This window comes from Clinocottus analis, unplaced genomic scaffold (assembly GCF_023055335.1).
Source record: "Clinocottus analis isolate CAN_PGR_092001 unplaced genomic scaffold, fCliAna1.0.p SCAF_10, whole genome shotgun sequence".
Lineage (NCBI taxonomy): Eukaryota > Metazoa > Chordata > Actinopteri > Perciformes > Cottidae > Clinocottus > Clinocottus analis.
In genome coordinates this window covers 12572250-12589125 of record NW_027175821.1, presented here as the reverse complement: position 1 = coordinate 12589125, position 16876 = coordinate 12572250, and the positions used below count along the sequence as shown (strand labels likewise).

The 16876-nt window shown below is 42.5% G+C and overlaps 1 protein-coding gene across 6 annotated transcripts; it reads right to left on the bottom strand.

The window, feature by feature from the left end:
• Nucleotides 1-449: 449 nt before the first annotated feature.
• On the bottom strand, nucleotides 450-15875 carry lnx2b (ligand of numb-protein X 2b). 6 transcript variants are annotated; one of them, XM_068594899.1, is made up of 10 exons: nucleotides 15613-15875; nucleotides 9007-9743; nucleotides 7369-7562; nucleotides 6064-6263; nucleotides 4273-4704; nucleotides 3252-3398; nucleotides 2209-2383; nucleotides 1414-1657; nucleotides 1173-1331; nucleotides 450-1082 (listed from the first exon to the last, which is right to left on the bottom strand). In XM_068594899.1, the coding sequence occupies exons 2-10, from the start codon at nucleotides 9411-9413 to the stop codon at nucleotides 947-949; spliced, it is 2094 nt and encodes a 697-aa protein (XP_068451000.1). In that variant the 5' UTR covers nucleotides 9414-9743; nucleotides 15613-15875; the 3' UTR covers nucleotides 450-946. The 6 variants fall into 6 exon arrangements, with proteins under 6 accessions (XP_068451000.1, XP_068450991.1, XP_068451037.1 ...); XM_068594890.1 differs by having other exon boundaries at nucleotides 9007-9598; XM_068594936.1 differs by having other exon boundaries at nucleotides 1204-1331; nucleotides 9007-9598.
• Between the last annotated feature and the right edge of the window lie 1001 nt (nucleotides 15876-16876).

Below are 16876 nucleotides of genomic sequence, written 5' to 3'. Positions count from 1 at the left end.
AACACTGAACAGAAAGAAACCCGGGCCGAAGCTGTTTCCTACCAATATAATTCAGATCAAATGCTCTGCAGTTTCCTCGCTGTTAAAACCAAAGTCTCCTTTTGTAGCTGCAGCTGTTCAATTTGACCCTTAATGTCATTTTGACTCAATTTAACTGAATTTCTGTCATTGCGTCATAATTCTGATTCATGGTTTGAAAGTGTAAATTTAGTTGATAAAATCACACTAGTGGTACAAAAGCTACAGGACAGGATGATTTTTCTGTCTTTGGCATGAGTCTATACATCAGCAACCATTTTTATATAATTATATGTGGTCGACTATATATATATATATATATATATATATATATATATATATATATATATATATATATATATATATATATATATATATATATATATATATATATATATGCCCGCCTCGCTCAGGAGGCCGTGTTTCACTCATTTAGTTTGACAAAATTCTTCATCTCAACTGTCTAAATATATTGTAAGCACTGCATTTTTTTTTCTCAGATGTTTATGTGAATCTTTCCAATGATGGCATTATTTAACAGGAAAGCAAAATGATGTATTCAGAAAAAGTTGTTAAAAAAACATCAACCATCTTTCCAGTTTGTCCACAGAATATAATTCACTGATTGTCATCATTTTTGCACCCTGATTAGTCCCATTTTGTGCAAACATCTGCCTTTTGAGTGTGAGAGGACACTGAAACAAACAGAACGTGCTTGGGAAAGTCATTTCTATCGTACACAGGATGGCTCTCTAGCGAACATGTTTTGTATTACGCAGATTGAACATCAATGTAACCTAACAATGAGTTACATAAAAGCGACAGTGAGTGGCCCAGTCAAGAATGAAGCTGAACAGGGCAAAGATCTGTGAGTGCTGTGAACTATTAACGAGGGTGACCGAAAGAAAAGAGGTGCAGGTGTGTTTTTCTACACAAGACTTCCGGGCCAGGACACCACAGTCAGTGTGACTTTGTTCTTCTGCAGCTTGAGCATGGGGATGAGAGAGGAGTTGTTCATTCCCACTGTTGTGGCTCCATTCACCGCCACGATCTCATCACCGCACCTGGAGGGAAGCACAGACCATTAATGTTGAGAGGGATGGAAGGACGCCGGAGCCACACGTCACGTGGGAGTCAAACTGGGCTTCATTTACTTGAGGCGTCCGTCAAAGTGAGCAGGTGTACCAGGCACAATGGTTTTGATGAAGAAAGGCTGCTGGCCGTGGCTCTCCTCGTAGCCTCCGACGATACTGAAGCCCCAGCTCTCGTTGTTGGTCTTCTGCAGGACGATGTCCCGGCACCAGTGCATGGGACTGAGACGAACAAAAGGCAAAGTCAGAGTCTTTCCCACCCAGATGAACTGAATGCACTTGAAGTGGAGGATTCAGGCTCTACCTTGGTAACCCCAGCCAGCGAGTCCACAGGGGAGTCCAGTTGAAGGCGTCGTCTCGTGGGTCGTCCACAGTGTCCAGTTCGTCCTTGTTGGCAGCCTCGGCGTCCTCCTCCGAGTCCTCCGAGAGGGTCTGGATGACACGGAGCGCCACCTGGGACTGAGCTGTCTGAGTCTTCAGCACAGAAACTGCCTCGTTGTAGGTCAACTGGGTCAGATCGACACCGTTGATGCTCAGCAGAACGTCGCCTGAGGAAACAGACATTGTATTTAAGATGATCTCTGTTGTCCAAACATCGAAACCGAGTTTGAAAAAACTTTTTAGGAAGGCAAATAAAGGTTTTGAGTCTTGATGGAGGGATGAAACAGAGAGTAAAGGATGCAATAACAAATTTAAACAGTTTAATGTGAACGGACTCTAAGACGAGGAATGGTTTCCCATTCTTGCTGACTTCAGGGTATTCATTCAAATATTCACACATAATTAACAATTAGTTAGTCGATCTAACACATTTATTTGTTGATCAACGGAAAATTAATCAGAAACTATTTTGTAAATTAATTGTTTTAGTCATTCTTTTGAATAAAAATACCAAAAATGTGATGCGTAATGTGAATATACAAAACATTAATGCAATTGTATAAAATCAAAAAAAAACTTTAGGAAGTAATAATTAGATGGAGTATATTTATATATATCCACTTCTTGTATAATAACACTACAAAGACAAGTATAAAGCTTTCAGTACGAATTCCTTCTTGAACGTCAAAATCACACATCACCAGATGCTGCTTTGTACCTCTTTTGATGGTGCCATCTCGGTGAAGACAGCCTACAGGCTGCACACTCGTGATGTAAACGGGCAGACGGCAGCGACAGTCCCTTCCCCCGGCGATGGTGATGCCCAGGGAGAGCCGAGGCTCCTTCTTCAGACTCACAGTCTTCTCCTGGCTGGAAAACCCGCCTGGAGGATCCTTTAAGAACAATGAACACATTAGTACTAAGCAATGACAAACACATCGTGTGGAGTTTTGAGGTCATGCTGGCCTCGCTCAGGAGGCCGTGTTTCACTCATTTAGTTTGACAAAACACACACACACTTGAGCCTCTCCAGGATCCTTTGACTTAATTGATTCCTCTTACAAAACCACTCGTAGAAACAAATGTGAAACATTTGAGAAGGAGCTGAGAGGTAAGGGTGGAGGTAACGTGTGAGGATCAACACTAAGCTCTCGTAGTGGAAAAGATGTGTGGGAAATGACAGCCCCAACCAGCCTCCTTGTTGCTCTGTGGAGTCTGTAAACTATCAGAGGGGAAGCTGGGGGAGAAGGGGTCTTCCTCCCCCCAGCAGGGAACCCATCCCCCCCCAGCAAGACGAGGAGGCTCGACTCTGCAGGCGAAAGCTAACTGTTACCAGCTTTGATCCTCTGCAAAGAAACGACCAAAAAACAACAAGACAGTGGCCCCGGAGCAGCAGAATGAGCAGCACCCCAGGCCTTTTGATCAGGACAGAGGGAGGCCGGAGAAGGGCTTTCATCTCCGCTCACCGATGCAGGTGTCTGCTCTCAAAGCTTCTCACCCCTAACCGGGGCGGGGGGGGGGGGGGGGGGCTATTCTTTTTAGTGACAGTGTATGGTACAACTGAGTGTGACTGACAAAGGAGCGATTGTCACAATTACACTGCGTAAACAGAAACATATAAACTTTGTAAGATACTGCGAACCTGGCGGCGACTGGTGTGAAAAGGAAGCAAACAGCTGGCAAGGGCCAAAGTAAATGTGGATGAAAATATTTGAATAAAGAAGTAGTTTGCGCATTAGTTAGTGGGGTGTTGTGTCTTACCTTCATGTAGGTGGACCGGCGCCTGAAGTACTGCGGCTCAGGCGCCCTCCTGGTCGCTCTGCTGTGTTGTCCCTCTCGGCTGCTGCCTCCTTCTTCCTGAGTGTCTGCAGGTCTCATCACCACAAAGTTCACACGCACCTCACTCGCCTGAATGCGCACACAAAAAGCAATTAATACCACAGCAAATACATGCAAAGCACTCAATTAAGAATTGTATTGTCTCTGAGGTTTTCAATGTTTTGCGTTATCAACAACACATCTTTCAAATGACTCGCGACCATTTTCCAAGTCATAGTCATTGAGTTGTCAGATCGACAACTAAAAGCAGCTCTTGGTTCATAATATATTTGAGATATGATTTCGAGACAAAACTATTTATACCCTGCTGGCCGTGGAGTTTATGGCAATATTGCCCCATCTTTCACTTCGAGCAACATATCTGGACCAGAACTATCCAAACAACATTTTCTGTGGGTATTCATGGTTCCCAGTGGATTGTTTTAGTGAATTTGGTGACCGTGTGACCTTTCCCTTTACTGCCACTATCAGGACAATAGATCTCATAATTGCCATATTTGTTGGGTAAACTGATGCTTTTTATGTTACATCATTGCAAAATTAAAAGCAGTGACTGTTCTGTCAGTGTTGTGTGCTTGTGGGAAAGCCAAACAGCCGACTCATCTTTGTATGGTTTGATTACATAGTTCATATTCTCCTTTTCAGAATGAACACGATTGCATATTGTTTGTTTTCTTTCGTTTCTCAGACTCATTTTGATTGACTAATTTAAATTGAAAAAAAGGGAATTAGTATCAACCAAAATCTGTCTGTAATTCTTAAAATGTACCAACACAGATGAGTTCAAACTCGTTCCTGCTCACAACATTACTGCAATAACTACATTTTCAACATAACCAAATAGCCTCTGCCTGGAAGGAAGGAAATCAGTCTTTATGGCAAGCTTTAGAAAATGGTCTTTGCTACTGTAGAGAGTCACGTGTCATGAATGGGCTTACTGTACCTGTATGATCTGGGCAGCGCTCTCAGGTGTGCCGTGCCTCAGGTCATGTCCATTGATGGCCAACACCTTGTCATTGTTCCTCAGTTTTCCATCTTTGGCCGCTAAACCACCTGACAGCAGGTCCAGGATGAAAACCCCACTCTCATCTGATTTGCGTATGAGTTTGATGCCCAGCGGTTCGATGCGCTGGTTCTTCATGAGCGTCACCTGCAGGACCGTGCCGGGGTTGTGATTGGAGGTAGCGTTGCCATGGGGACTGGGAGAGGGCTGGGAGGCAGTTGAAGCGGTGCAAGGGGAAGCGTGATGATCAGACCGTGGATCCCTCGTCTTAAAGCCTTTCTCCTGCATAACAGTGAGCCGGAGGAGGAGAGGCTGGCGGAGCACAGAGATGGCTCGGGCGTGGGGGACTGACGCCAGACTGACGTCGTTCACCTGGAGACGCCACAGAGAGAAGAAACAGCTGTCAGCGCGGCAGCAGCCTGACGATCACTGCAGCACACGCAGTGAGTGGATGCTGCTACTATAGGAAGTTATTACATGTGTTTTGTTGAGCAACAACAAACAAGATTAACACATTTTGTTTTTTTTCTTCCAAGAAAATTCTATCAACATCGTATGGACGCCGATTTCAGCAGTAAAATGAATAAAAGTGAAATTATGAGATAAAAAGTCATAATTATGAGATATAAAGTCATATATATTAGAAAGAAAGTCATAATTGTGAGATAAAAGTCATAATTGTGAGATAAAAGTCATAATTGTGAGATGGAAATTCAAAATTATGAGATAAAAAGATCTCATAATTTCAACTTTGTATCTCATAATTATGATTTTCTATCTCATCATTTTTTTCTGTTACTGGCAGGAATAACCTTATCTCTTTACACCCACCAGCTTCCCACAAAGCCCCGAAAAACTGCAGCTAATGTTTCACATCCCGATTTCAGCGTGTTAAACAGCAGGTTTTTGTTTTCATCTTCAGGTTTGGGATCGGCTGGCTTTGGAGGAAAAGCAACATTTTGGCGGACGCCCTGAAGCAGGAATGCCAGAGCCAAAGCTGAAATGTTCTATCAGCTCGGTTTACAGCCGCACAACAGTCCAGGAGAACCGGAGGGTAGAAACACAAGGAGGAGGACAATGTTGGAAAAGAGGAGACTCTAAGCATTGACCTCAAGTAGTTAGTTCCAGGATAGTCCATTGACCAGGGCAGAGGACCTGCACATGAGCATGGAGACCAGGCCAATTCTAGTGCTTGAATGCTACACTGGGCGGGTCTTGCAAAGAAAAGCAGTGGGATCCATAACGACGCTGGACGAGTATAGCAAGCAAGCAAGGGCCAACAAAGAACCCATTCAATTATGGAGCGGATCTGAATCAGGGGACAGATACACGTTACACTTTTCACTTCAGTAAACGGTGCTGCCGGGGGTGTGCCCTCTCCTTTTAGTTTATTAATAACTCATTCAAAAACATCAGATTAAGTCCCCTTCCTGTTTCAACACTTGCCCTCTCAAACAGAAAGGTGCTAAATCCATCCGTGACAACCACCAGGTAAAGCTGCTTACGTTGACACGTTGGGCCGGGAATATTTACCACGCCTAGTTTCCACGAAGCTACAAACTTGTTTGTCTTGAATATCTACTTTCCCATGCCCTGCTGCAAAGCACTGTGTTTACAACAATATGCTTAACTGAACACTGTCACGCTATGCCACCACGATCCGTCTGAATTCCAGGTGAAGAAAAGATGAATACTTGACTTATCCTTATTGAATTTCTGGGTCGCTCTCACCTCTAAGATGTGGTCTCCTGGGGCCAGTCTGCCATCACGAGCTGCTAGCGAGTCTCGGATAATCTCCTGGATGACAATGTTCCCCAGCGGTGTGTCTTTCCCCCCCACGATGCGAAGGCCCAGCTCCTCTTCCTCCTCCTCTCTGAACAGCTCGACCACGATGGCCTCGGCCACCAGACTGGACCGCAAGGGTGTGTTGTCTGGAGAGAATAAGTATAGCTTTTTATTCCCGTTCGACCCACTCCTCAGCTCTTGTTGGTTTATTGCAATAACCATCACTACTATCAGAAGTTAAAGTCACAAAAACATAATCATCAAATGGGCAAGAGCCAGGATCACTCAGTCAACATTATAGTTTACATTTGTTCAGCGACAGATTATTTCAGACATTCAAATTCTCAAAACCAAATAAATTGGCTCATCTGGCTACTGTTGGCTTGTTTACAATGTTTTATATATGAAACTCTGGAGTACAACTTTACCAGCAGAGACATGCTCACAATTACACAATACTGTGTCGACCAATAACCAGTTTTTGAACTCGAGGTGACTTTTGTTTTTATGGTACACAGTTAACAGCAACACAACACAAGCGTGAAACACAATGAACCATAACTTCTAGTCATCAGAATGACATTGTGTTTCACCTCCAGCAGTGTTAGTATCTGTTTAGTCCCACAAAAGGTTCAACGGCATAAATTCAGAAGATAGTACAACCTGGGCGAAGTAACCTGCTGCTAAAAAAATATTATTTCAACAATCAATTAACATAAAGCTGTGTAAACTCATCGTATTTTCCTTTTAGAGTGTAATCGGATTAAAACAGATTATGATGACACTGCAGAACTTCCCTGCGGACACTGTTTACCAGTTGCCTGGCAACTATGTTTTATTGGGATTTTGCCACTGGTTCTGTCTTGCAGGCGATGAGATGTCTAGTTACCACGTCTGTGAACGAGTACGCAATCATCCAACCTGGCTGATGATTCACCTGTGACAGACAAAATCCAAACCTCGAGGCTAAAACATCACCAATTCCTGTCTGTGTGTCTCGACGCCCACCCACACAAGGATTTAGGTTTTCTGCAATCACTATTTCCGTTCAACCTAGAAACTTCTACAAACATCATTCAGCGACACAGAGATTACCAACCTCCTATTGCAAATCATTTCCATGAAGTCGTGGTTTTAATGACCATGTTTGTGGGTGTGCAAAGAAAACAGAATCGTCCCCGTTATTGTGCTGTTGCTTGTACAGAAAACAGAGAGTGGCTGATACAGTGATCAGATAAAATGACTCCATACCATCCTCACTTTCTTCATAGGCAGGATTAATCAGCCCGGGCTCAGGCGGATCTCTGGTGGGATTTCGGGACTGTGTTGCTGAATGTTTCGCATCACCAGAAGACTCCCCGTCACTCTTACGCCCCTTTAGCTCGTTCCATGAGGGCCTCTTCCTCTTCTCTGCTTCCTCCCTTAGTCTTCTAAAAACAGGACATCTGAGGAAAGATAGGAACATGGAGGAAACCGGTAGAGGGAATGATACACTGACAATTGACTAGTGATTTTCAACACACAACCTTCATGACAAAATCAGAAGATTGTGTGTTAAATGTGTCAGGCTACTACGGGGTGCCAGAGATGAATAGACACACAAAATGGAGGTTAAAACATGTTTTGAGGGGGAAAAGAGGAGACATGAAGAGTATTTATGCACAGGATTCAGAAGAGAAGCACAATGCAGATGAGTGGACAGTTTTACTGCATTGCAGGGTATCTGAGGGAGACAGGTTGAGTCTGATTAAGTCAGTCAGAGTGCTGGGACTGCTGCTTGTTCCTCATGCCTGAACTTTGTCTACTCGATGTTTGCACAGAGAGGCTGCAGCAGGACTATCTGCCACCCACAACTGACTGCGTCATGGCTGGCCACCAGGATGATAAGCACTACACCGGCCATGTGAAAAACAAGATGACTGACCCGCACATCCCCTTGAGCAAAATAATTAGTAGTTTCCGTATCCATAGAGAGACTGCGCTACCAGGATTACAGCTTCAAACAGAGTAAACACAGCCGTTGACGCGGCATGAAGACAGTTATTTTACATTGTTGCAGAGTAGTACAAATTCTTGTCATGAGCTGAAACGTTAGATCTTATATTTTCTTTAAAGTGGAGACGTGTGCATGCAGTAGATGTATATGGGGGTATCAAGAGTTTAATACACCTTACAATACAATTATTTCAGTTTAAGGAATATTTTGACAATTTGGGAATACAAGACACGAGTCAGCTATTGAGTGTGATGAGAATATTGATACCACTCTGATGTATGTGCGTTAAAAACAAAAGTATGAGCAAGTTGCACTTCTTCATTTTTACACTTATATTATGTATGGTTGAACATAAAAGATATGTGTACTTTGTGTACTTTTGAGGTGGAGTTAGGCAGACAGAGCCAAATAAAGACATCTCCCCATGCTTTCAGTCTTCATGCTGAGCTAAAATAACTGACTGTAGCTTCAAATCAAACCTAAAGCTATGAGAGTGATATCCATCTACACATGTAACCGTGGGAAAGAAAGTGTATTTCCAAAAATGTCAAACTATTCCCTTAAGGACCGGTCAGTGACATTTATTTTCAGTGGATAGTAGGAAGGCTCGGTTCACAAGCTTAGAGACAATGTAATTCAATCCTGTCACTGCCATGTTTTCTTTATACAATCATACTATGAATTATTACACTGTGTACATCTTAAATACATTGAACAGACCGTCATGACATTGTGAACACCCGTTTTGTTTTTATAAAGACAGGTGATATATTATTTTGCATTCTTATCTAAAATAACACACATTGTGACCAATCATTTCAGCCGTGTAAAGGTTTGCCGATATCTACCAATACTGCTGTCATAACCGGTCAGCATCCCGCCCAGAGTCTTACCTGTTGTGCAGGTGAGGCTGCAGCTCACAGCGCTGCATCTGCAGCTGACACTCTGCAGAGTGGGGACACATCACAGTCAGCTTGTCCAGCAGGTTCCTGACCAGCAGGCTGGAGGGACGACATTGATGTAACTGCAGCCGCAGGCGGTCCACGGGGCAGAAGTCCTGCTCTTTCAAAAAATTGTTCAGACAATGAAAGCAATATGTGTGGCCACAAGGGGTGTCCATAGGTCTGAGGAGGGGCTGCAGGCAGATGTGGCAAACCAGTTCATCGTCCACCTCATCCTGGTACTCATACAGGTGGCAGTCCGAGCCCTCGTGCTGCTGGCCACACTCCTTACACACCCGCGCCCACGAAAGACCCGCGGTGCTAACGCTGCCAGCAACTTTGGTTTCTGTTGTAGCCATTGGCTGAAGAAGATCAGTCCAAACTTGCCTGGAAATGATTCGCGCCCTCTTATATCCTTAAAACCTTGTCTGGCCACACATCTATGTCTGGATGTCCAAAGCTAAAAATCCGTTAAAACTGTGAAAATAAAATGATGATGATCCAGAGTCAACGATGTTATCTTCATGTCTTCATTTTGATTTTTCTGTTGAGAGAGAGAAACACAGTTTGGTTGCCTGCAGAAGTTGGATTGTTCCTCCTCAAACTGGCCAGCTCCACAGGAAATGACAAATCCAGAGAGCAGCAGCAATATGGCAGCAAGCCGCAGCTGCTTCCTCTCAGCTAGTTTCCTGAAGGACAAAAGGAATTCTCATCTCAGCTAAAAGTCAGCGTGCTTCACACTGAAAGAGCTAAAACTCTGTGAAATGAGGCAAGAGAAAAACTGGCTAAAGTCAAACCCTGCTAATGTGAAGGAACAAAGGCACCAGAGTACGAATTTTGAATGAACTGCGCAGAAATGCAACCCCCATCACTAATGACCCCTTGCACCCAATCGTCAGTAGTCTCCATCCCTTTGTGTGGCTGCTAATCTCCTTTAATTCTCTCATAAGGAGAAAACTGATTAGCATAACATTCTTTTGGAGAAACCTTTGGCCACAATCATTAACAAATATATCAAATAAATTGACACATCATTACAAAAAAACAAATAGTGAAAAATAAAATGTAGTTGTAAAATGAATCCATTAAAGCAGCTTGTGTGTGGATTTATTTACATCTCACTGTTGTTAGAAGCAAAAAGTGCCATTACGTTACAATTAGTAGCTTTCGTACGACAGGTTCTATGTGCCTCTATCGAATGAGTTTTGTGCTGAACACTTTCCCAGGCATAATTTCACAAGACTAAATGCTGCCTGAGAGGCTAAAGAGGCACAGAAATATGAACAAATCACCATCAAATACCAACTTGAGATGCATGACTTTGTCTTAAAAACACAAAAGGAGTACAGAAAGAGATTCTCTCGCACATTACCACATAAACTACAAATGAACTCCCTACATTTAAATCGCCTCTCTTTGTGACCTCAGTACAAGATGTCAGCCACAAAAAGACAGCTTTATCTTGAATGTTATTGCCTTAGAGCGACTCACCCGAGCTGATATCTTTGTTGTCAAGCGCCTAGTAGCCACTGCACACAAAACACGAGACTCTAACCTCGCAGCTGCCTGAAGCCTGAATGAAACCAGAGCTCTGCCTCTCCAGCAGCACACCGTCAGAATAATGTCTGCGTGCGTGTGTGTGTGTGTGTGTGTGTGAGGACACATATTTGTGTGCATGAGCGGGGCTGTGTATGAGCTCTGACTGCACCGGTGTGAGTAATGCAGTGGGGAATTGGTGTAACTAGGCAGAGTGAAAGGAAAGTGTTCCTTCTGCCTGTGGATGTGTTGGTGGGCGGGAGGCTCGGACTGCTGATGTTGCATTAATACAGGTAAAGTACTCTCAGTAGATGGATTACTGATTGCATGCAAACATACAAGATCGTCTAGAAATATTTGCGTGCACGCCTTTCAACATACGTGCACACTGGGTGAGGTGACGTAGGCCTTCTTTCTCTTTGTCTTTACTTGTGTACAAGTGATACCCCGTCCTGTAATGGATAGGGGTCATGGATCCTGGAGCACAGAGAGTGAAGCGCAGGACAAACCAGGCTGTGCTCCATTTATTTGGAAATCAAATGATGTGGTGCAAAAGATAAACCATACAATGCACTTCCCTTAAATACACCATGCTGCCCCATTGCAAAGGGTACAGCTGGTTCCCTTGTCAATAAGACATTCCCAGTTTCATATCGCTTCATACTCAAGGTGTTTTATTTGCTTTGTGATAAAGGGACGTGCCCCAGCTGGGGGTCACAGAGAGCACCCAATAGGTTACACTGAGGATGAAGCATGTCTCCATTAGAGCAGAGGTCATCTTCACAGGAAGACATACATCCAGCGACCCTGGACAAGACTGGTCCCCTCCTGCTCATTGTGTCTGAAGATGGCTGTCTCTAACGCCATCTATCACTGTCCACTCCTCACAGACACAGCAGTATATATCTTCGTGTTTCTCAAGGATAAGGCATGACATTAATAAACGGTGCTTGTCTTTCTTGAGATCCTTCATGTGAGATGGAGACTCAGATAAGACGATTGATTGATTAGTTGATTTATCATTGACAGGCCTTTGAATGTAAGCTTTGTTTCTTTTATATCAAGTAAATATGTTTAATTTTTTTTTTTTAGCTCGAGAAAACAGTAAAAGAACATGTTCAGTTCAGTCAGCTACTGTCTTGAGTTTTCCTGAGAAAATTTGAATCTACATCACCATTAGTCTAACTCAAGATCACAAGTGTATCCAGTTTAATCCTAATCCTACATTGCAGCGAGAAAATGATTTTACAGGGATCACACACTTAAAGAAACATTTTAGACTATTGTTAAAGTTCATGTGTGTGAAACCAACACAAGACAGCTTTACAATCAGCAGCTGAATTATGTTTTTACAGGTTTAGAGCCAACAAAAGCGGCTCAATACAACCAGCCTCAATGAGGGAACGCCTTATCCAACTCAAATGCCTTGTAGTCATGTGACAGTCTAAGCTTTCGCGGGAAATATCTACACTGTCCTCCAGTCTCCCAGAGGATTACAGGAGGTGGTGTTCCCTCAAAGCTGAGCCGAAATCACTCGCTTTGATGCTTGATGCATGGGTGAGTCACATGGGCCGCCTGCCACACCCTCAGTGAACGCAGGTGAAGCCCGGCTAGACAAATAATTTGTCCATGAGGCAGGAGGTGTGTCTCGTCAACTCTGTCTTACACCAATGACTAGTATAGTGAATAAATACAGCACATAAAAGGGAAAATTAATCCAATCGCTACCCAGACGTGAATAAGAGTTAATCATCAGAGTTTAAGTCCAACATAATCAAGTGAAAAGCTTCAAACACGTCTAAAATTAAACTTTTACAGCCGCATGAATTAAATATTATCATTAAAGTTATATGGACATCTCTGATTAATAATACAAATGAAATACCACATATTTATCAATTTAGAGCGCTGTTTGAACATTGTTTAACTGGTATAGCAACAATATGCAAAGTATCCTGTTTTAAATACAAATAACAATATTTGCATTGCATATCCGTATGCAGGTCATCTGAGGGACATTAAAATCTTTATTCTCCAAAGGGTTTCCCACTTCAACTTCATCCCAGTTTGTACTTTGGTTAAACTAAACCAGCTGGATTCTCAGCCTTGCTGCAGACTCATACATGGTCTGGTACGAGTGTCTCGCTGATAACGTCACACACGAAGGTTCAGCTTATCTTTATGGGCTGCTGAGCCTCCCACTGCACATACCAAACAAACACCACCCATAGTATTAACTTATCATCAGCCATGGATGTTGAAGGTAACAGCAAGGGGTTTATTCTGCGGATGATTGAGTTGACACAAGTCTGGTTTGGAGGATGGATTTTACAGACAAGAAAAAACAGATTCATCTTCACATTGTATTAAGTTTCCCGCCACAACAATTACTCTTAAAAACTGATGTCTGCATATTTGCAACAGCTGGTGCAGATGTGGCACAAGTACTAGAATACTTTGGTCACACAGAATTTTGACTTGGGCTCCAAGTCGCTGCCTCACACACCACCCTTTGCAACAACACACTGTGCTGACCCTGAGCAGGCCTCCCCTGATGGAGCCTGGTGGGTGGAGTCAGCTCACCTGGTCCGACTGCAAGTCTACATAAGCTGGGGGCAGTCAGTCATTCTCTTTCCTGGCTGTTTTGTTACTGTTGTTTTGTTACATCTAGTTTAGTCCCCACACTACAGAAATTTCCCGTTATAGTTACGTAAGCTACAATTCTTTTTAGTTGCAACTCATGTGTGGTCGCCCCTCCTTTGTTCAGCTTTGAGCTGGCTTGTGACAAATTGGAGGCTCTTTCGGGATCAAATAAACCACTTTAGTAAGATGAAGTCCAGGCGTTCTGGTAATTTGGACTGATGTGGTTTGTGGTGTCGCTACCTCCTGTGACTGTGGTGGTTTGTTAACTTGTATGTAGAGATTTGGGCTCAAAATTGCATACTGGGCCTACTTGTTAAAATGCAAATGTGGGGCGTATCATGCATGAGTTTTGGTTTCTTATGAGGCAGAGCAATGTTCTACTCTTCTGTCCTTCTGTCTTTTTGTTAAACGTTATTCCATTGTGCATTCTGGTTTACTGTGTCTTTTTGGTTACTGAAATTCTCCCCCATTTAGTTTGTTGCAACTTAATCTCTTAAAGTAGCAGTAAAAGCGGGTCGAGCTATGTGCTGTGAATCATGTCTATGGTTTTCTGTAAGTTACTGTGCTACTTGGCCATTCTGGCTTCTAGTGAATAGGAGTCCACCCATTAGTAAATACCTGAAGACTAGGATTGGGTTTATATAGTTGGCAGTATGTCAGATGGTTTAGGTTTGGGAACCTCCAGTTTGTTTCTGTGCACTACCTTTTTTAGTTTGGTGTAGCAATTTATATTTGTTTTATATCGGGTTTGGTTAATGGTGTGTGTTAGTTTAATGTGGTTGGCCTTGAGACCCACTATGGTCTTGGGCATAGTGGGTGTCTGGTTATACATACATATCTGGTTTGGCTTCGCTTTTCACCGCACCCGCCATGAACATGATTGTCTCTTACTCGTTTCAAAGATGATTCCTCTGATATCAAGGTCACAGATATGTGAGGGTGGACATCCTTAAGTTAAGAAGTTGGTTTTAAAGGGGCCTTTTGTTCAGACGGCTTGGAACTTGCGCTCATGTGCTTTAAATTTACATGTTTAGTGTGAGACAATAGTTCTTTAACATTAAATAAATGGTACTTGTGCAAGCTGCCATTGAGTTCAGAATGTGTATTTAGTCCAGAATCTCCAAGAGGACAGACTTTAAATATAAAGGCTAAAGATAGTTATGACACTTAAAATAGTACAGACTACACTTGTCAAACAACGAAAGTACAAAAGTGGTCTGTTTCACGACTAATCTTTGAAGTAACTGCAGCTGCACATAATCAAAAATAGATGTGGCCAATTATAACATTCGTGCCTATTTTTGTAGGTACTCCCAAACTAAATTTAAGAGAACTAGGTATGCAGAACAACTCCTTGACAAAGCATTAATATATAAGCATCTTTGTAAAATGAAAGCTGGTCAGGGTGAAAAACAAAACGCTCACTTTTACTGTTTAGTATATCATAGAATGATGCATCTGCTTATACATAGCACCTTGTACTGTACACTATGACTTTTGTTATACTGCTGTACTGCACATTACCATAGCAATAAACACACCCTACGTATCATTACTTGACCATAATAGTCTGACGTGCAATGTTTTCATAACTAGATTTTGATGTTTCTGCCATTAGTCACCTCACACCACTGTTAAAGTACTCAGTTTGTATACCTTTGATGTTTATTTACCCATCAAGTGATCAATGCAGACTTATAAACTGATTTGTGTTGTATGCAACACATCTTTATCCGTAACTACAGCATTTTGACAACTGTATCGAAGTGAAACCTACGTTTCCTGCTGATATGTGTTGAAGTATAAAGTAGCATTGAATGGAAAGGCTCAAAGTACACTCTCAACTGTACTTTGCTCCTCGACACTGTCACCATGTTAAAATGAAAATGCCCAGGTACTTGGAGCAGATACTCCTCAGAGACCCCTCCACACATAAAAAAAAAGCCCTCGACAACAGTAACGGGGACATGTGTGACCACCTCGCCTGGATGTGTGCGTGTCTCCGGGACCATAAATAACTCGCTGCCCCCCCTCTTGTCAGCTCGCGACCGCTGGGTTTGGTCCTAATCAGTCCGGCCCGATGTGACGGATGGCCATGACAGGAGCGGTAATGACGGTCAGCCTCGCAGGTATCGGTCAGACGGACGATGTGACGCTAACAGCCGTTACCCGACATGCTTCACCTTCAGCTCAGCCTGCGCTAACGGCTACGCACCTTGAGCACGGTGCCCCACGTTAGTCAACGTGTGCCCCCAACACGTCCACGTTCAGCCATTAAACACCAGATTAAACACACACAACACGTGAAGGCAGCCATGTGTGTGTCTGCGGACGCAGAGGGACAGAATTATCTGAAGGGGAGACAGAAACTCTCCTTACCTGTGTGAAGGTTGTGTTCCGGAAGCAGCTAGCCGACGGTAACGTCTCGCTAGCGTGAACAAAGAGCCCACTGTGAACTCGCTGCATTTAAAACAATCACGACATTAAAAAACACCGGGCAGCTTCTTTTCACCGACGAGGATATCTGACTTTTCTTCTTCTTCTTCTTCTTCTTTTTTTTTTTTTTACCGCATTGCTGTCGTTGACTTCTCCCCGCCTGACGTCCCCCAGGTGTAGTTCAGCCTACCGGCGAGGACTGGGCGACTTTCCCAGTTTCGAGCAAACATACTTGGAAGCCAAAAAGCTGCACAGGAAGAAGTCAATGCAGGTGAACACAGTACTGCCGTACTAGGTATCCAAAATGGGGGTTCCAGTTATTCAAAACATTTCTCGGCTGTCTACAAAGTGATAAATACCTTTCTCGCCGAATTGTACATCAAAACAAGTGACAGAGTAAAACAGAATGTTGCATGTTTTATTCTGCCTAAACCAAACTCATGATGCAATACCCCATTAAAAGTTATGCAATTAGAATGTTACAACAGTATGTATTATCAGATGAATGTAGGCTACTTAAAATGTAATACTGACAAGTATTGAGTTATAATCAAAGGTGCATACATCACATTCATGTGGCAGCTGGTACATTGATTGTAGATACTTTCCTAGTTATTTTAACTTGTAGTATATCACAATTTGAAAGTTTGATTATATTCATATTTCAAATTCAACTAAAGTTATGATACTTATATAGTATCAGTACAATAAAAAGAACAATATTTCCCTTAAAAAGTACCTTAAACTTGTACTTAAGTACAATTATTGTACATGTAAATGTACATAGTTATTTCCTTATCTGTTTAAATGACTAAAATGATGAATACAGTTCACTGTCTGATCGGCCAATAGCCAATATTAAATACTTTAGACGCGTTAGTTTAATAATAAAGCACTGCATCCATTAATGGCAACACTTGTCTTTATAAATTCACCTTTAACTTGTATAAACTTAATAGTTTGGTATTTTTGTATCTGTCAGTGTTCTGGCTTGTTTCTTTTTGTATCAGCTCTGTTCCTGTAAATTATTTTTTCTGCATGTAAAATCTTAATCTGAAAAAAGTAACAATGCTTTCAAATAATTTTAAAGGAGTAAAAAGTACAATATTTCTTGCTCGACTGAACTGTAGTTATTCACTCATGATACGATAAAACAAGACCTCTGGAAATAGAAAACGACAAATAAGAGTAAAAGAGTTGTCTGTGA